The sequence below is a fragment of the Varroa destructor genome, unplaced genomic scaffold (assembly GCF_002443255.2).
Source record: "Varroa destructor unplaced genomic scaffold, Vdes_3.0 BEIS01000002.1, whole genome shotgun sequence".
NCBI classification, from domain to species: Eukaryota; Metazoa; Arthropoda; class Arachnida; order Mesostigmata; family Varroidae; genus Varroa; species Varroa destructor.
In genome coordinates, this window is record NW_019211455.1 from 35,237,059 (window position 1) to 35,258,823 (window position 21,765).

Below are 21,765 nucleotides of genomic sequence, written 5' to 3' on the forward strand. Positions count from 1 at the left end.
ATATATACAAGTTCTGTGAGTATATATATACGTATATAGAAAACTAAAGAGATTTTAAACGATACTACGGATAGTGCAGAAAACGACATTGAACCGGTGATATTTTACTCCATAAAGTTGAATATTTAAAAGGCAGTCGTACTATCGAAAGGCGCGGGTGCGAAGCGACTCCTTAACTTTCCCATTTATTCATAATTACCTTACTTTCATGCATCAATTTTCTTAGGTTTTTAATTAAATGCAAGTTTAAATCGAATATAACCTTCACCTTAGTGTTTTATGACGTCGTATAATAGTACAACAGGATAGCGGAACGATTTTAAAGCAGAAATAATTAGATTATAAGAATGAGGATGTGAAAACCATGTAACAGTCATGAGATTACTTTAATGGTACAAGCGAATAATTGTATCATGATTATGGTATACTTACGTCACCTTGCTCCAACCATCAAATAACTGAATTTAATTTAGTATTGATCGCCATAGAGCTTAAGGTCAACGGTAAGCAACGGGAACAGATTCTCATGCTTTCACTACGAACAACAATTTTGAGCAGAACACTCTTGCCTGACGCTTAATCATAGTCAACACAACATGAGGCATCTTGCTAGCTTTCAATGGATGCTATTAAAAATACTGAAACAAAACAATTTTTCCAATCCTTCTGTAACAAGTACATGCAAAAAGTGACGTAATTAGTTATTCACTAACAAGCTTGATATGGATTACGAAGTCATATGCAATGAAAACTTAAGAAGATTGAAAGACAAGACAAAGTCTACGCGTAATGACGACCTTACGATTTTGTTTATACGGTAAAGTGCTTGGACGAGAGTAGATCGAACGGTCTAGTTCACACATAATCATCTATATATTTAACGTAGCATAGTCATCTATATATTTAACGAAAAATGCGCATTAATGGAGATATCGGAAGCGAGCTGCATATTTAAACTGTGGACACTACAATGGCCTTATTTCATAAACACTCAACATGTTCATCAAATAGAAGAGCTATATCATGTGGTAATAATGGGCGACCTTCAAATGTGAGGAACGTGGGGGCTTTTCGACTGTATTCGAATCAAATCCGGAAGAGATTTAAAAACACCAGTAAATACCTGGAAAATTCAAATCACTCACAATTACTTGGACCTCCGAAAATGACACAAGATCCGCGAACGTCAAGGGTTGGCTAGATTAGTGAAGCGCTGAACAAAGCGCTGAGGGTTTGACAAACACCCCTACGACCGGCATCCGTCGTTCCAGAAAATCACAGAGTATTTTCATTAACACGAGACGTACTAGCTAGTAATTGTAGATGCTCTGTAGAAATAGCGAAAAACTTCATAGCACCTATCTTTACTCAGCAGAAGGATGCGAATAGCGATGTTTACAGAACACAACAATTTCCATAGCGTTGTCAGCACACGCATGGGTATGCACTTTGTTGACAGGATTCTACTTAGCTATGGAGTAAACGTTCATACGGTAATACCGAAGTCTATTACTTCGACTATACACATCTAAGACACCGTGGTCAAATTAGGTATACAATGATTAGATTGAACGCTGGAAGTCACCAATTCACTCTGAAAATATTCGAATTTGTTTCTAATCAAGGAGACGTTCCATCGTGACACTGTCCCTTGATGTCTCTGGGTTAAATACCTTTCAATTTCAGAAGTTGTACATTACCCTCGGCTGTTCCTAAAGGATGTACATTGAAGAAGATCTATAGTGCGCGTAGATAAAAATCACAAAAAAACATTTGACAATATATCTTTCGTTGCTTGCACGACAGCAACGAAAATAGTTTCTACACAAGATTGTCACAATTGATCTTTTGTGACACCCACAAATGTAAACCAGAAGGATTAGGCTCATCCAGTTCGACCCCACGAAAAAATATTCATGGCCAAAAACTACACCTTTGCATATCGTGAGAATAAGAAGGAAACGTTATATGAGCTACCCAAGCCCGGTACGCAGATAAACTCATTCGTCTAAATCACAAAATTGACAGAAAAACCTTGAACCGACTAGGGACGATGCAAGGTGATATTGGTGTATGATAACGTTATACCGCATTCTGTTTTGGTAACCTAACGAGGGCTAGCGGACCTCCACTGGAAGACTCTACCCCGTTTACCCGGCGTACACGACACACATTGCTCCATCTAATTATCAGTTTTTTCGGTCAATGCAATATAGCCATTAATGCAAACTATTCAGAGCCGCCGCCTGCCGAAGTCCATACACAGATTGACGAATGGATAGCGTTGAAGGACAAAACCTTTTTCTGTTGCGGGACACAACAGCAACCAGAAAAGTAAGTTGAAATTGGAGGAAGCGGAACACACTACCTTGGTAAAAAATATCTACTTGTCTGAGAATCGGAATTGAAGTAGCTAAAAAAAACAACACGAAATTTTTACTCAGCCAAATAGTTTTGATGCTTTTCGGCCGATTTCGCTACTTCCTATTCGTTTATGACGCTTTTTGAGATCTTAAGGAGTTCAAAATCAAAACCACTTGAAGATTGTATGATATCTCTAATATCATCTGGGACAAGGTAAGCTGTACATAATTTTTCAATGAAAACAATGTGCAGTGTGCGTGCGGTGCACATGTTCGCGTTGAGACCGTTATTGTCCTTGTTGGCTTTCGTGTTTAGATCTAGTGGTGTTATTTTTGATATTACTGCGTTACTTTAAGTATCGTATTGCTGCTAATTAAGTTTGTGATCACACTGTTTGTTTTTTAAAACATTTTTCTAACATATTTTATACTGCTAGGTTTTTACACCGTTTTAAAAATGGATATAATATGGATGTCTTTAAAATTTAGAGATATGAGTATCTAGAAGAAAGATATAACATACAACAGGTTATCGCGAAGTGTTTCGCATGTTATTCTGAAGCACAGAAATTTTCTCAACGAGATTCACAAAGTGACATTGGTTACTTTTCTACAAGTGTTTGTAAAAACGTGGACTTTAAAATAGGAAAACGCTCAGATCATCGATCACTGTCAGATTTTTCTATTTTAATCTTTATTTTGCCCTAAGCGAGTGATAAATACAAATTACTATGTTTAAAAGGAAATCTCAGTCGTATAGTATACATAGCACAAATGTTACAAGCTAGGAGAGCAGTAATATCTGAACATCATTTACAACGAATAGAATATGGTTTATTGTAATTTCATTTAATTAGATCAAATTACCGGAAAAAAATTGTTTTTTACTCATTTTCAATGCTATTTTTTTTTAAATCAGCGAGCTTAAGGTTGAAAGAGCTTGCAAGTTTCATTTGCAAACAACGTACTCCTCGTTTTTGACTCTAACGTCTACTAAAGCATCTATTAAAACGTAACGCATAGCACCATAAATGATACATACATATTAAGTTGCAACAACTGGAGAAACTTTGTGCTGAAAACATAATCCTTTTTTTCGAGATATTTGACTTTCATCGTAAAAACGTAGGAGAAATCTATGCCTGACGGACACAACCTTTTCACATAATTTATTTTCGAGACGAATGGGCAGAAATAATAAAAGAAAACGTAAGATTTAGCCTGAGACGACGCTTTAACGTACGCACAAATGGAAGAAGAAAAAACAAATAGAGCATTTTCATTTTTCTACCCTTATATTTTTTATTCAGTGAGGCATTTTATAGAAATCTCAAAGAAATAATAGGACCCCATTTTGAGAGGGTTGAACACTCTCCGGTTTTTTTTTTTTATTTTACTTGTATCAACTCGGGTCTCCATCAATTGGAGGGAATCCATGGAAGAATGACCCCGGCTTAATAACCCAGTGGACATACTTCAATTGTCCGCTCATTACATTTGTTTTTTGATGGTAATGTAAACCCGTAGAATTTGTCAGCATGAAGAAATCGATTTTTTTGGCATGCCGGTACTGGCCTACTTCAAGTTTCGCAGTACATTAATTGATCATAAAGATCCGATGTGAGGAGCGCGTTTAATAAATGGAGTTTTACCTGTTGTTCGTACGGAACCTTTCTATACGGAATAAGCGATGCTCTAATGGCCGAGAGTGCACTGTGATTGTCAGAAATTTCCAACAGGCCAGCACGGTCTGTAAAGTTCAATACTATAAATTGCAAAAAAAAATGTTCATATTTCTGGGCATATTACGCCACTTCCGCCGTCAGATGATCCACAAAGAGTCCACGAATTTCTCGCTTAGCAGACACAGGCACAGATTTTCAGGAGAAGGGAATTTAAAATCCAAGAAAATGATTATATCATGTCGTTTAGTACGAAACGTGACAAACATTGATCTCAAATATTCAGATGACTCGTAATGGTGCGACATTTTGTAACACCTTTTTCTATTCTAAATGCGTTTATACTGCTTGAAATCTGTAGTTTCTAATCTAAGTCTCAGTTGCAGTAAGCCATAGAAGATTGGAAAATTCGACAGGTTTACGAATATAAATTCTATGTTGGAACTAGAGGTAGTAAATATAACTCATTGTATAAATCTTGAAAAAAAAATTAAAGTTCTACTTCTAAAGACGCCGTAAGCCATTTGTTCGCAAAATCTGCGTAAAGTTTAAACCAAAAATGTGTGCTGCGGTAAACAACAGGCAAGGACGACTAACGAAACGTTGAGACCTGCAGTAAAAGCCAATCGATCTCATAGTACATGGCTGTTAGCATTCAGGTTTGGTGTATATAAAAACACCATACTTAATCACCTCGGTCAAAATAATGTAGCAGAAGTCGCATGATTTAGGCCAGGATTAAAAACAGACGTAAAGACACTGAGTTCTCTCTGTTCTTATGTTACAATCGCCACCCATTCTTGATGTTACAAATTATGACCTGCTTGAAAAATTGTTGCCATACGACAATCTGAGGCCGTCACATTAATGGACAAATACGAATGAAGCGGGAGATCATCCTAAAACGTGCGAAAGGTTTTATTTCTGATATTACAGGCCATTCATAATTTTTTTTGTTAAATATTTGTTATGCATTATATGTTAATTATTAGGTTGAATAATTAAAATAAAACTTAATTGTAAAAATGCTTGGTGTAAATGCGTTTTTGAGTCCGCTTATTTTGACAAGCATCCTGAGAACAAGCATACATTAATGTGCGGTGAAGTTACCTGGCGATGGCGGGAGTCAGCATCCAACGCAAAGTTAGGGAACTAATGAAACGGAACCGCAAACACCCTGGAAGTGCAACAAGGGCAATCAGTAAAATTTCTACAAATCTACAAACGCTTCAAATTATTTGCTTCTAATTTCGTTCTCTCGAGTCACCCAATCTGGCATATCTCACGCTTCGCAGTAAGAAATTTCTCTGATTAGACACCTGCAACGACATGCATCGTCCTGATTGCGAAAACATATCACAAACTGACACTATAACTCACAAGGAATAAAAATTTTACTTGCTGTAGGCAAAACTTTTTTAAGCCGCTGCCTTCACCGCGGTAGCCTGCGTCCGATTCTAGTACATTTTGGCCATCGAAGCCACTTTCCTTTCCATATTTATTATCTTCCTTATGGCTATTCTTTTTCCTCACTTTCTCATGTACTTTCCGCTGGCTTTTGATATAGTCATTCACGGCGGCGTCAACCTTAGCTCACTAACGACTAGCGAACATCGCAAAAGTCAAAACCACTTCGTCAGCACAATGTCATAGTCTTAAAGCAATGTACCTATACAGCTGTTTAAAACATAGCATGCTTAACACAGTTTGATCACCTTTATAGTTACGACCACTTTTCAGTGAATAGTTTGCTTATAGCCATGTTATCCTATTTGCTTATCGCAGAGTTATATAAGGAATTGACTAGGAGGGCCCTTTACACATTATAACATTAATAGAATTTTTCATAGAATTGACGTATCACAGCTTGTCTTTCACCGTACGTCCTTCCAAAGCAAGTTTGTCATGCCTCCGCTATTCATTCTGTAGCGGAGTAATCATTGTATTGAATGGACAGCGACGACTCAGATCTTTGCTTACAACCCGAAAGGAAGGTACACAAGCAAATAGAGTAGGTCGGATGTGGTGCGAGTTGGTGCCCTTAGGTTGTAATGTGGGTTATGTATGTAGGGACTAAGGATCGGCAATCACAGGGAAGGAAACAAAACGAAATCATTACGATTCTTCTCTGTTCTCTTACTGTCTATAAATACTATTAATTTCAAGCCTTGTTGCACCTCGTTATTGGAGTTGATTAAAGAACTACGAAGGGACATTTTAGAGAGTACAAAAGATCGGCATTTTGTCGTTTAGTATGTAGGTTTCGGACTGGCGGAAGAAGAAGAAGCATTGAAGATACTAAGAACAAACAATACATTGGGATTAGCGACAGACGAGATGCTGCAACTTCGGTGTTTTAAAAAGGAATACTCCTAATTATTACCACTTGGGAAGGCGATTTCCTCTCTAAGAACTCAGATACTGAAGAAATTACCACGACATGTACAAGTAAAACACAAATTTTGCATAATTTCAGAGAATTTTAATCTTAGTCAATGAAAAGGTTAAAGAATCATAGCCCTATTCCATACTATCTTCTTTGGTATAAAATACACACTAGTGCTTATTGCAGGAATATGCACTCTGAGAAAATCTTCGACAAATCTTGGACAAATTACGGCCTATGCAAGGGCAAGCGTATCGCCTCAGCGCAATTGCAAAGAATGAATACGTTGCTACAGACAAGGGCAGATATTTTTATAATAAATATTCAATAATTTATAGAGCATTTGAAAAAATTGAACCATTTAAAGTTCTTAAAGTATTGGGAATAGCTGGGATTCTCCAACAGCAGCCGGCAATCAGTTTCTTGAACTAGCAGCTAGATACAATAGGATACGTTGGTTTCAAGTTTTTCACGAGACGTGTCAAGGTGCGCAAGTTTTTATTTTCTGCAAGTATAGCGATATTAAACAAAAAAAAAAATACTTGTAACGAAAATACATGAAACAGATGAACTATTTAGTTCTAAAGGATTCGTCTGAAGGACGACTATTGGTTTACAGTTACTCGCTTCTTCTTAAGACACACAATTGTAGCTATTTTAAAGACACGCACCTCATTTTGGTTAATTAGCTACGTTTCACTTAGGTAGTATGCATATAGCTTTATTGGTGTAAATAAATAGGAAAGATCGGTAGACAACTACGGTTTAGCGGGTGCCACACCCTCAAACAAAAGCTGATTTTCAAACAAAAGCTTGAGATCAGTGCAGAACGCATTTTACTGTTACTTGTCTATGTCGTTCCATCTTTGAGCTGAGTGAACCCAGGACGCAAGAAATCAAGCCCGAGAATATGATAGCAAAACTAAGTAAAGGGTTTCTAGGAAAGCTTCAAAAGCTTTAACTACTTCCGACGAATTAATTTTCAGTACCAAACAATCTCCTGTTTTTAGAAAAAAAATCCAACAACGATGTATAAGAGTTTTTAAGTAGAGATATTCAGTCTCCAAAATATCTCTTAAGACTAATAACATTTTAGACCGTTGAAGGAAGTGGAACGATGCTATGAGCTTCGATAGTTTCTCAAAAAAACTTATTGTGCAAGGTAATACTAAGTTGAGAATTGGATTTATTTTGGACCCTTAAGCCATACATAGCTTGGACAGAAAGGATTGGTTGCATACACTTCTTAGTATGCCACCAAGATTCAACTTCACAGTACTCTATAGGTAGAAGATAGTGAGGAAGATAGATCCCTTACACATATCGCTCAGATAAACAATTTTAAACGACTTGATGTTTATGGGACATTTTTGTCATGTCGCATAACCAGAATAACAAACTTGGTTGAACGAGGGAGCAACAGAGAAATTACTGTATATCGCTATGTATTGCGCCCTTACGAAGAATTAAGGTAACGCAGTTTATGCTTTAGGATAGAAAAGGCTTATCCTGTTCTGAGCCAATGCATTACCAGGAGTGGAAACCGTACACTTTCTGCACCAACCAGATTTTGTATAAGAAATCTGCATACACAGCCGTCGCGTACTAAAAAGCTCAACCTGAGTAATGACCTCTTCGGTTAAGACGATAATTTCAAGTAATGGTAAGCAGAATGTATGTGCCACTTTTGTTGATATATATAGACACTAAACTTTTTTTATACCTGTTCTTTTATGTTTAGAGTTTTACGTCTGGTACCGCCGTTAAGCATTTCATCAAATGGCTTGCTCCCAGCACGAATGAGGCCTGTCTATGCCCGGGTTTGAACCTAGACCACAACGTGTTGCCAAAATTAGCATGCAAATACATTACCCATTAAGCTATCACGGAGAAACACCTATTGCTAAAGTGCTGAAAGTATTGGTAGATAAGGGTAGAGTTAGTGTTAAGGTTTCAACCTTTCAAGCAGGTGTATAAATTACCTAAAAATTTTAAAACTTACAGACACACTTTTCGTCTTTGACTCATGACTTGACTTTGGGATTTCTGCACGGACCTTTGTTGATCCATATGTCGGCAACGCTTAGCAGATAGAGCTGATGTAAAAAAGCTCAATGCCGGGTTTTCGACGCGGCCCTTCCATCGTCTGAGTTGTTTACTCCAGTACACAGCGTGTCACATTCTGTAGGGCGACACTGATCCAATTCTAATCTATTTCAGGTGCCATACCTAAGGCTATCTCCAGTGCCATCATATGCTGTTGTAGTATCTCACTGTTTATGATCAAAGACAGATTCGATTATATTATCGATGACACAGATGTACTCAGATTTATTGATGTCAAGTGCCCAGTGGTGCTGATCTTCCAAAAATCGGATAATTTTAGAACGCCCTAGTCTGCACGCAAACTGTTTATTAATAATCGTGCACTGGGACATTGTATTTCTCACGGCTTTACAGAGTTCCATTGGAGTATGAGTTAGTTTTATGTGCAAGTTCGGCAATCCGTGGAAGAATCTAAAATGAAAACATGATCGACAGTAGGATTACCTAGATGAGGTACGCGCTGTGTGGTTATTAAACAAAGATAATCTTAGAGTTCCTGATTGGTAAATGAGCAACTGGGATAGACAGACACCAGAAGAGGGCCGAAACGAAAACACACAGACTGAAGCAGCAGATTTAAGAAAGCACAACAATTATTCTAGCTATGCTGCTTTCAAAGATGCAAGTATCAAGATGTCTGAAACCAAACTATTAGCAATCTACAGCCTGAATAACTGTTTCTCACACACGTAATAATGTTAGATGCATCGAAGTTCAGTAAAAAAAAGGGTAGCAACGTGAAGCGTAGCACTTCATTTTTGGGGCTCACCGTCACTGAAAGTTGTATCACTTGTGGGACACTAATATTATTTTCCGAAGTGGCTCATTAAATTATGTCAATATTTTTAGTCTCATTGGATTCAGTCTTGTTCAAGACACGGATCTATCTAGCTACGATGCTTGCCTCGCAACTAAATAGATCTATGTCTTGAATATGATAAACTTATGCTACATTACGAAGGGGTCGAGTTGTTTCTCAAGAGCTGAAACTGTTGCCTCCCCAATGAATTCTTCTTTGAGTATCGACGCAGTTACACAAGTGATGTTTGTTATGTCTTTTAAATTGCCTTCAAAGAAGTAAACTTTGTCGTCCACCACGTAGTATGATCAGCTCCCTCAACATCAATACAATGTATTAAGGCCGAAGCGTAGTTCGATATTATATCTATCTGTCTCAAATAGCAAAACTTCAATAACGAGTACAGCATTTTGGTTTCATTTTTTTAATTTACTCTAATAGTTTACATTAAGTTATCCACATACGTTCGCAGTAGTATTATGACTAAGCCATTCTTCATCAATCAACAGCAACTTCAACTTTACCTACACCTGCAATTTTATGAATTAGTACAGAAGTCATAGATTTAAAACTATGAAGGAAGTAATTGGTGTAAGCCGTCCTTGGTTCTTCATCAATATCAGTTTCCTATTGAAAATAAACAAAACCAATTCTTTGTTAAATTTGTAACGTCACGTAAACATGCACTACATATTTAAGTATTCCTGCAGCAATCAACTATGCCGATGTATTACAACGCCTGATACAGAATAAAGATTGATGACTTTCCGTCACAGTCTACAAAATAAATCCAGCATTTAACTGAACCCACCAGTACATATCGGTTATTTTATCGATATCTACATTGCTCTGACGCTCATACAGTTATGTATGATGTATTGTAGTTTTAATAATTGTAAGTGTTAACTTAATTGGCATCCTATGAATGTACTCAGTTATCACACAACATTTTTTTTTTCATTCCAATGCTATAGTTAGCGCAATGTATAGAAAAGCAGCGTCCAACAAACAATCCAGATAGTTTAGTGTTCCAACCACATTTATCGCGCGCGTATTTTGGTATAATATTATATTCGTATTCCGAATATTCGGCTAGCATAGTTTTCATGCTTTACGCTTATTTTTCACTGGTTATTACTGAATCGGACTGCCGAGTCTGCGCATGTAGTTCTACACCAGGTTAACCTAATTTCATATCTGACAGGACCGCGTCGAAATACACACTAATAACCAGTTGGTAAAAAGAGACGGTTCCAAGGACTTACGGCGCTGGGCTACTCTTGCAGTCCGTTAGGTAACTTCTTCTTAGGGACAGTTATGTCAGTCGTCAAGGCTTATTGCTCTGATGTTTTACAGTAGAATTAATTAGCGTTTAGGAAGTTGATATTGCCAACTGGAATATGCTGGCAAGCTAAGCTTCTTACATGTAAAAAAAACGTCGTTCTCACCAACGTAACAAGATAAATATCGAAGGTCAAGTCAAATGTTGACATTTTACAATGGAGTTGTATAGGTCAAAAACAACAGCCGGTTTGGAGGAGGTAACTTAAAATTATCTTCGGTCGAAAACTATGTAAGTACACCGTTATATAGAACTAAATCTTGTATGAGATAGTTAATTGTCGTCATAAACCTGCACAATCAAACGGTGCATGTGTAGCTATAGAAAACTAAGAGACGTAAGTCGAGTTTATTTCTAAGCATCATTTGGTGGATGAGTGAACTCAACAGAACGGACTGTGTCGTCTGATAGACGAGTGACGACCTTCGCGTAATTATAATATTATGCCGTGAAGCTGTCGTTTGAAAATCTTGAACGCGTCACCAATTTTGTCACCTGTATGTCAAAAAGCCAGCTAATTGTAGTTGAAGCTATGGCAGCTTGACAAACTAGCCATGGTTAATAGCCTCGAAGTTAGAATACGTCTTTCGTGCTAACGGTGTAAACTAAATGAAATGTTAAAACATTTATCTGTACAAGGTATACTGCTAACGTACGTCTATATCCAGGGTGCGGAAATGGGTACCCATACATATTCACACGCTGTTAGCTTTTGCAAGCAGTCACATATTTCGTTTGCTATCATTATGCAAAAGTAATATAATGATAATAATTATAAAGTTATTGTTCAGTAAGTGACAATAGAGGCAAGGCTTTAAAGAAAATGACCACCCATCATCACAGATTCAAACGCTGAAAAAGTAGTGTCGTTTCGAAATGCCCACGAAGTTGTGGAGTAGTTTCTGCATCGCCAGTTCAGAAATGGGTACGTGAATAAGGCCTGTTACTGAACTTACTGGCAATAACGGATATTTTCAGATCTTTTGCTCTTTTAAGTTCAATATGGAGTTACCCTCTATAATCTATTTAAATTTCTATATATTTCGTTCCCTGGCACGCATCCATATAATATTCTAGGTCGCCACAACAAACCACACACGACAAACCGTAATAACAATGCGGACTACATTACGTATATATTTATGGCGCTGAAATTATATGTAAAAAAATCAAATGAATCTCATTCGTAAAATCGACATCACATATGGTGGGAACCGCCTTGCCTATAAATGGTTGGGAGAGCAAGGTTTCCTCCTCAAAGAAAACATGGTCATCAACGATTCCACAGAATAGGAATCAAGAGCGACATCGGTGTCTAAAGCACTTGGTTAGGTTGTTATTTTCAGGACTTGCGAAAACATTTCTTTCTCGTCATTACCATCATCATAATATATCAACGCTGCCGCTAATAAGGGAGCATGAAAATGCATGTTCAATTACTGGGTATTACAGTTACTGAACGTGCCTTACAAGCATCGAAGGGTCGGACCTTTCTTCTATACTGCTCATCATTCTTCCTTAAACAACTTCCTGACTTCGTTTCTAGCCTTCTAAACTGAACGTCTTTACCTCAACAGCTCGACATGATATGAATTTGTTTGTGCTATTGCTTTCCCGCTCAGTATATCTAATTATGACTCCTTTGTGTTACGCTTACTAATTATCAAATCTCTACGATACGCTAGAGCTTTGATGATAGAGCATTTGTTTATTAAATGTGGAATAGTGCTGAATACGCAGAACATACGTTCTTCTGCATATTTCTTTTATTATATCAGTTTAAGAGATCACTCGAAGGCTACAGCTTCGACGGTTAAGATGCCGAACTCCTTCCCTTGAGAAAGTGGCTCGTTGTCGAATGTAGCTGACTTATCCGTTCTGCCAGTGTTCATATCTGGTAGTATGTGCAAAGCTCCACAGCCTATATCAAGACCATCCATTGCGCATTGGAACAACTGCTGACCGGCAGACAAGTTCATCTGGAACAAGAGATAACAAAAAACCATAGGTCAAGTAAAAAAAACAACACCATAGTAACACATTTGTTCGGTGTTGTAATTTTTCACATAAATTTATTTGAAGTACCTTTTTGCCTATATATTGATGCAAGTCAATTGTCTTATAGACAACCTAAATAATATCTGATTTTACATAACAGGTTTCACGTACATTGCAAGAGGCGCCGTACCCAATCCACTTGAAGACCTTGATGGTATCTCCTTTTTCGAAGGTAAACACAAATGTTTCACCGGTGCCAAAAAATTTTCGCTCATGTTTGCGCTCGCCCCAAGCACTGGAACAAAATGCTCCGAAGATCTCCGCTTCTGTCGTTTTAATCAGGATAATAAGTGGCTCGACTTCGTCCACCATGTGAAGAAAATTTCTATGAAAAGTACAAAGGGCAACAATATTATTTGTAAACAGACTGACAGGTCTCTCGACTGGGTAAGCTATGAGCGTTTTGTATAATTTGCGTTTGCAATAAAGCATAAAGAAACAGTAACCAGCGTAGGTTAACGATCGATCTATAATTTGATCATTAAAAAATTGCTTAATAATATAAGTATTGGTCTTCCCTATGAAGAAATTTGGATTCGTTGCGCTATCCGTTTAAATAGAAAAAGAGCGTAATTAAAAACATTTAAATTATTCAGCCTATCCGTCGGAACACTTTCTTTTTGAAACATTGTGAGGTTTTTCTACAATTTACCCATAGTTATGAAATAGAAAGGCCGGAAAAACTTTCACTGTCTACTTTTTTAATTATTATAAGCTACGCATTACCAGAAACACATGCATGTAGGAGCATTAGGAATAGGATATGGTCGAAGCGTTTCCTAACGAACAAAAAGAAACAATGTCTAAGGGTCACTAAAAATACGGCGATATGCGGGAGGCTGGTGGCGGTCAAAGTAAAATGTAGTTTACTTTACGAGATATCCGTATATTTTTGTGGGCACTATGCAACAGGATCGGAGCGTGTATAATTGCGAAATAGTAAGGATGCAATTTTCACCGAGAAAACTTGATGTGAAATCGGACCTTGATAATCAAAGGATGATCTAAATGACATTATGCTAAATTTTTTACACAATATCTATAATCTAAAGAAACGTTTTCCTTCAAACCACAATAACTGAACGACCGTCCCGCCAAGACTTAGGTTGCTCGGTAAATCGATACAGTGTCAGGCTGTTTTAAAAGGAATACGTCTCATCTTCATCATAATGTTAGGCAGTATACAATATAGAGGGAGTTGGTTTTCATATGTCACCACTCGAAGTTTAATACTGAACCCTGTTACTACATGTTCACTGCAGATTGCATTACCAATGCTTACAATTAAAAAGAGAATTGTCCAAATATGAGTTGAACCAACCTCAACACGGCAAGGAATCGTAATGGGAAATTATTTTCGTAAAAACACCATGCTAGATGGTGCCAAATACCTTCGCGGCATCAATCGAGGTTACCAGGGAGGCATTGCCTCTATTGCAGGAACTGGTTGCATACACGAAGCTAAATTTAAATCCGGATTTTTTTCGACTGGTCCCCGACGGTTTCGCGAATGCGTTCACCTGAAACCAGTACTCTTGGAGCAAAGTCCATTCCAAGTAGGGTGTAAACAAACTTGCGGCCTTTGCAGAAAGCCATGCGTAGTCGTCAGAATTTCGGCGAAGAGCAGCTATTCTCTGCCCAATTTCTTTATGCCGGACAAATTCCACTTCCTTTTTGCCCAAAAGTAAAGGTGTACATAATTGCCAGTTTCCATGCGGGTTTCGAAAAATACCAGGAAGGCTTTTTCAAGGCAAACCGGACAACAGAGTTTGTATTTGAAAGATTGAGAATTCATCTAAATGGTTTAAAAATCTATGTGTGATTATCTGAATGAATTATATGAAAAAAATATGTGATTATCGAGAGTTATTGTTACAACTTAGCGGTTGTCTTCACGAATTAGACCGTCCAGATAAGTTTAGTGGTCAGTCTTTTAAAGGTTCTCTGTGTCTTTTACGCCTTTTAAGTTTTTCAGCCTCACCAAGCTTTTATGTTACTGGGACCTCTGGCCTGCTCCCATCCCGAAATTTCATTTCGCAATATTTTTTGTACGCAGTGTATTCAGGGGACACTTTTTGACGAAGCTGTGATTACTAACATTGCTTGATGCACGTTACTGTTAAACAGTTATTTGGGGATTAAAGAAACAATAGTTTAAAATTTACTAGTGAATGACTTAGATTTTGAATTAAAGATGTCATAGAGGCGAACGGTAGATTAAATAAACATGATTGTCAGAAATGGCGCTCGTGGCATAATTAAAAACGGTAGTTGAAATAACTGTTTCTATTCAGATATAACCAACAGATACAATTATTAAAGAATCTGGATTTAATCCCATCAGAGTAAGTTACAGTTATATGATACCAATTATCTTTTAGACAATGGCATTTTAGCCTATTACCATTAATGTAACAGCAAAATTAAATAAAGTACATGCCCCGACCTAACCTAACAACATAGTACTTTGACACATTGTACACCCTATGGCGCACGCATCACGGTGGGTTGATTTGGGCTAAAAACAGTACCCAAACAGTATTTTCACTTTTTTTCGTTTCGTTTCATACAGCAAAGTGAGTATTTGAGCTTATTTTAAACCTATATTACCTTATTTTTGCTAAACAGTAGCGTGTTGCGAAAAGTAGGAATGTTTTATTGTGCCTTAATAACTGGACATTCTGTAGTAAAAGTTATTGATTGTGGGTACTGCTACTTGTGTTGTAGTCCCAAGAAATTTCAACTAAAATTAGTACACGTTAATTTTAAAATTGTCTTAGACAAATTCAAAGTGGACGTAAACAATTTCAGAAACTTTAGGTCAGTTATGAATTATTGATGACATTTGTGCGATTGTTGTGGCAATATTGTACGTAGTTTGGAACGTTGACTCTATCTGACGCTACGATTCACATACCTTGTAAAGTTCTATGAATGGAGAAAATTAAAGGAGCAGACAAAGTGATCGAAACTCTACACATACTATTTTGTCATTTTTAATAATTTTGTATGTGTATTTTCCTCAAATTATTATTTATCTACTTTCATTTTACTCTTAGGTATTGTAATGCCGCTTCTCCTATAAATTCTTCTGTAGGATACTTAAACTTATAACACAAGCACATCAGTCTGTCATAGATCGTGCCTTATGTTATTATAGAGGGTGGGGCATCTAAACTGGGAATTTTTCTAACGAGTTTTTTCAAATCTGCACCAAAACAGACACGTCAATGACTTTTCTTACAGCAATGCTTATTCGCAATGTAATTCTTGACAAACACGTTTATTCAATATAACTACCATTTGACGCAATTACATCTTCTAATTTAGGTCACTCGGTAGACATTTTCACGAAGTCCTTTCCTTGATCTGTAACTAACTTAATCGTAAGTATGCATCAAGCGTGTTTAAATACGCTACATTGGAAAAATGTCGACGAAAATTAATTTTTGGGCTGGCAGAAAAGCATAATTCCCCAAAAATCTATACGGCCACGAAGTCCAACCAGTACAAAAAAAGCTCAAAAGGATAAAGAATTGGTGGACTCCGAATTGACCGCTAGCTTTTGTATCAAAAAGGTCAGACATCAGAAATTATTTTTGCACCATCTTAATGGACTTTTACGTCCTAAACATTAATAGTAATTTTCTGGCTTGTCTCATGTAAATTACCCTTAAATATTTCAGAACACGAAAGCTGGCAATAACGTAGACCGTCGAACTCAAACGAAAAGGGATGTTGTCAATTTCATTGACGCTTCGCCGAAAGCGAAGAGATTGAACAATAGCTGATCTTTGCTCAAATTGCAAAAACGACACACAGTTTTCCATCACGATTTTAATTTTGGAAAAAACAAGCTTTTTTCCAGTACCAAAAATAGCGGACAAACGCATGCCCACTACTTGCAGTTAAAAAACTAAACAGCCCGCTAAAGTTTGACCCAGTTTAGATGCCCCCTGCATTGTGTGGTAAATTATCCAGCACTTCTTGCATACTAAAATGTTTAGTTACCTGAGCGATGTTCCATGTTCATTGGATGAAAAGATAATATATGGCTTGACCACTGTAAACCTTGAAGGAAGATGCGGCCACAGCCGCTCAAGCTGAGTCTGAGACGCAATCGATGATTTGATTTCTGACACGTAGTACAGCACTGCAACATCTAGAGTACTCAGGTCCATCTAAAATAAAAGCGAGTACATACTGTAGTTTAATAAATCACCTATTACGTATTCCCCATGATTGAAGATTTTAAAATGAATTGTAAATGTAATATTTTTGTTTAACCGGAAGCTTCTTTCGTATTTACTTTTCTAATACAACAATAAATTATTAACAGTAAGGTGACAAATAGCGAAAATTACTTATGAAAAACCTACAAATATATGAAAATCCGAAAGCTAAAGCTGCAAACAAAGAATTTGCAAATCTTAGAAACCAAAAAAAATCTAAGCACTATAACCCTGGAATCGACTTTTTATATATATATATAAGACATGCGTCAATGAGTTTTCAGTGCTACAACTATTCGCTAGTTTTACGTGCGTCTTTATGTTAAATTTTGGTATTTTAGTCACTTTCATAGCAGTATCTATTAAAATGGGCTCAGGCCCCCTTAAAAGGTAGGCCTGCACTTCACGTCCTTTATTTAAAAAGCCTCAACTCACTTCTTTCACATATTTGTGATTTTATTATGCTATTCTAATCTGCAGAATACAATGTGGTGAGGAAGTAAGAAGTACATGAATTATCCATGTATAAAAGTTCGAAGGTGGGCATTTTTGCACGAAAATTGGGTTTGGATCCAGGTAAACCACATATGTTATTCGACCATTTTTTTGCAGCCTAACATTATACCCTTAACGAATAATTATCCTATGTAGAAATGGACTGCCCAAAATATCATTGTTGTAAACACTTCAGTTATTTAATTCAAACATAATTTTTAATATAGCATGACGTACTTCCAAGTAGAATCAAAGACCTACCTGTTTAACGATAATCTCTCTTGAAGAAATTTTTATGGGTAATTTTCCTGATATTTGTTGAATCTCCGCTGCGTCAAACTTTGCCAGATTCGAGAGCAGCTTTGAGGAAAACCCTCGAATCGAAAACGCTTTTTCGACAAACTGGGCTTCACTGACCATAGTAGGCAGGGCATTCCGTACGAACAAAGTGAGTCCATCCAACATGCTCGCTGCGGCCTCAAATCGGCGCCTTACCTTTGGAGTTGCTACATCCATTCCCAACAAATTAGACAATAGAAATAACGGACCATGTTACACTGATCATTAGCGATACCGCTTGCACATCGTTTGGGTAGTCACTGTGCCTCTGTAGTACTGGGCCGGGCTGCTACGCTCGGCAGCGCTTAAACCAGCTTAATAAAATTCGATTTATAAAAAGACGACGAAAACAAAATCATTCGTAACATAGCATATATAAAAAAACTGAATTATCTCAAATATTGTTTTAAACTCCTTCACACGTGGAGAGAGGGGAGAAGGCGGCCGCTTTAAAGTTACTCAATTTTGCTCACAACAATTACCCGCATCCCAAATAATTAACTAGCTCTTTATGCATTCATTTTTCTTTCTTTAATCATGATAATATAGATGTACGGAAAAAATACAGTCTAACGGTTTAAATCGATACAATACGAATTACTATCGAAATAATAATGATAATAAAAAACTTAGTTGACAAATCTGCAAGGATTATAAGATACTGCATCATTCGCGTGTGCCCGGCAGGGTTACAACCTGGCACCTCGGAAATATCTTTACACCATTTAGCGGAAAACTGAGATTTTTAATATTGCCGTGGTATGGACAATACTGCCATCCCATATTATGCCAACAAAATTATTCTAGATTCCTAATTTTCATTTTAGGTTCGCCTTTTGTCGGGTATCTGTAGGTTAAATACCTATAGATACCCGACACTCAATGATCATTTATCTGTATTTAAATAAATAGTAGTTATAGTCATGTCTCCTGTCAACCGACATATTGGCAATTTTTTTTTGTTTTGCAGAGACTTTTTGTGTGTTTATATACAGTGTGGCCTTTAATGCCAGAAGTTTTAGGAAATATAAACATTCAAGTTTTTCAAAATCACATCAACTGCCTTAGGCGACATTTAATCCACCTTAGCTTTCGTTTTCTTTTCCTCAAATCCAAACCTTCAATTGAGTTTTGTTACAAAAAGCGCAATTTCAAAAAAAGAATCGGTGTTTACTTTTTTGGATTAATGAAATAGTCAATAATAAATAATACTAAATTTAGTTGCACCTATTTTGCGTAACACAAAAGTCTCGTTTGCATAGCCATATAAAATAAATATCCAATAGTCATTTTTAAGTCCTTAAACTCTAGGAAATGTAATACTTTACACATTTAACTTATTGTATTATTATTTCTTCGCTAATTGCGTGCTTCGCTGCTGTGAGCCGGTTCCGCGACAAAGCTTTATTCAGTTCACGGATTTTTCTGTTTAAACACGTAAATCTCAACGGAGGCTACGGAAGATCTGGGCATTACATTCGTTTCTCAAGTATTTTTCATTCCTAGAATCCGAATTGCTTAGAGGGCTCTTGATCCTTCGCGCTGAATTAAAAAAAAATAAGGGAAAGAAGGGCGTAAAGAACAATTACCAAAAACGATTTCGTAAGGAAAACTTACATAGCCATAAGCTTACTGTCTCCACATTTGATTGAACAAATGCTAAAAACCTATGAAAGGTTTACAAGGAAGTTTTGCTTGCATTTCATGATTACATTTACTTTATAACTGTAACTTTAAGATAATAAGAAGCACCATTGAAAAGGGTGCGTAACCATAAGCTCGGACAATATTAAAATGAATCGTTATTTTCAAAGACAGCTCTTTTATCATAACATATTAAGACCTAATTATACTACATGAAATTATTATTTGTATTAAAACATATATTAAATTATAAAATATAAACATGGCTACTAAAACTTGTAAACCTAGGAACAACAATAATAAAAGCAACCCGACTACTCCACTGAGGAAAATCGCACGTACAGAGAAATGGTGATCTATTTTCACGATGAACTACTCCGCTGCTTGGAAGATGTTTATAGTATTTTTTACAAAAAGTTAATAACGGCAATTTGCGCTTAGTTACAAGTGGCTTTGTGGGAAAAGTATACTAATCAGTAGTAATTGTCTTTTTATATCGCTTTGAAGCGTACACGTTTTGCAAGGATACTCAAACGACAGTCATTGGTCACAAAGGTACAGAATTTTTTTCACATAGAAGTTGATGCAGTGTTTAGTTTTATACAACCTTGAAGCGGATGAAAGGTATGCTGGAGCTCATTGATTGTTCTAAGATTCTAACAATGAATCTTCTCACACTGGTAGGAACTTTACTTCAGTAATAATTATGACAGAATACATAACGAGTCTCGAATTTTGGTCTGTTAAAAAGGCTGTCGTGTACAATACTATGTACAGAACGTCCATTTATCGTTATTAAACCGGTGCAAAGACATTTTCTACTTATAGCTAACACCATAATTTTATTATTCAACGAGGAAACTGGACTAAAAATTTCTGCTGCTGCCAGTAAGGTCTTCGTACGAAAGCTTTCCTCCTTAATAGTTACCCATCCTTTTGCAAACAATGCATTCGCCATATACGTCAACTCCGGAGTAGTTAAGAAGTGCAATGTCTGCGCGACGCACCCCCAGTAAATTGACAAACTACAGGTAATTTTTCCTCTTTCTACCAGAGAAATAAAAAAAAGGCATAGAAGACCTCCATAAAGATTTATTTTGGTTATTTTTAAAAACCTTTTTTTTTGGTCTTAAAATGAGAACCTAAGGAGGACAAGAGTTCAATTTTTTTTTAGAAGAGACGACAAGAATTATGCCCATGCAGGTAAAAACTGCAAGATTGATATTACGCCATCAATATGTCGATTAGCCAAGAGTTGACTACTTAGTGTATGGATTCAAATCCTCGAACATGATAGCAACATATATGTAGCACAATCGTTTACAACAATGGAGTGAGATTCACTATGATTTTAATTTACGTATGCCTCGAAGGAGTCACAGAAACATAACAATAGATATTAATTAAACATAATTTTTTGATACGCTATATCGAAACGTTTCTAAAAGAACTAAGTACTGAAATGCCTATTAAACCTTTACTGCCTACAAAGACATCCTGTTTTTCTAAATTTGTAAAACTTTCGTTGGGTGCCTTACAGCAATACTAAATTTTGATTACAATTACTCTTCAACCCCTCGTTACCTTTTATTGTGGCGCAGTTCTACATACCCATCAAAGAAAATAATATCATTTTTTTTTTATATACAACCCGCATGAACCTTCTTGCTGTGTAAATAACTCAGTTTGAGTAAAGTTAAGTTCTAGATATTTAAGTAAATCGGTTATTTTCTAACTAAAAATCGGGTGCTCAGTCAACTAATTTTGTACACATGAAAACAAAATTTACAGGAGAGTGCACGGGCGAGCGTTGTTTGAGATGCTTCACCGAGGAAACGCTTGCAAAAGGCTGGGAAAGCATCGGATTTGATCGAGAGGAAAGAATTTCTCCAAGCTCAACCAATGCATTTCAGCCGCAATCTGTTTTCTAGTAAAACATGTACAGTGTTACTGTGGGAGATAGTAATCGGCTATATGCAGATTATGATTATTTATTGTGAAATTCCTATTGAATAAAATTAATTAAGGATGATGGGAGTGGCTTGCACAATTGTAATGATCGATGTAAATATGCACTGCACATTAAAAACAAGTGCTTAACTCGTCAACGAATTTTCGCTATGGATGGTTTTGAAGGTTACCAGATATATGTTGTGTAGAACTAACCGCACCGTAAACATTTAGAGGGTAAACTGTTTACAGTTCACTTTCCTCTTAGCTATCGTTACGAAGGTTCACTGACAAAAAACCTAAACATTATTTTTAATGAGCTACTCTGACTTTTTAGGCAAATACACTTTTAAATTTCGTTATTGCTGG

At 36.7% G+C, this 21,765-nt stretch overlaps 1 protein-coding gene across 8 annotated transcripts in view; it reads right to left on the reverse strand.

Moving 5' to 3' along the window:
• Positions 1 to 9,744: 9,744 nt before the first annotated feature.
• sky (GTPase-activating protein skywalker) overlaps positions 9,745 to 21,765 on the reverse strand; it is a 45,286-nt gene continuing 33,265 nt past the window's right edge. For 6 of the 8 annotated variants that reach the window (XM_086982002.1, XM_086982004.1, XM_022793256.2 and 3 more), the window contains 4 exons: positions 17,725 to 17,969; positions 16,748 to 16,917; positions 12,848 to 13,061; positions 9,745 to 12,657 (listed from right to left, as the gene is read on the reverse strand). In XM_086982002.1, coding sequence (XP_086838128.1) covers positions 12,466 to 12,657; positions 12,848 to 13,061; positions 16,748 to 16,917; positions 17,725 to 17,969 — 821 coding nt within the window. In that variant the 3' untranslated portion in view covers positions 9,745 to 12,465. Of the gene's footprint in view, positions 12,658 to 12,847; positions 13,062 to 14,121; positions 14,257 to 16,747; positions 16,918 to 17,724; positions 17,970 to 21,765 lie in introns of those variants that run through there. The other 2 variants (XM_086982006.1, XM_086982008.1) reach the window with 2 other exon arrangements.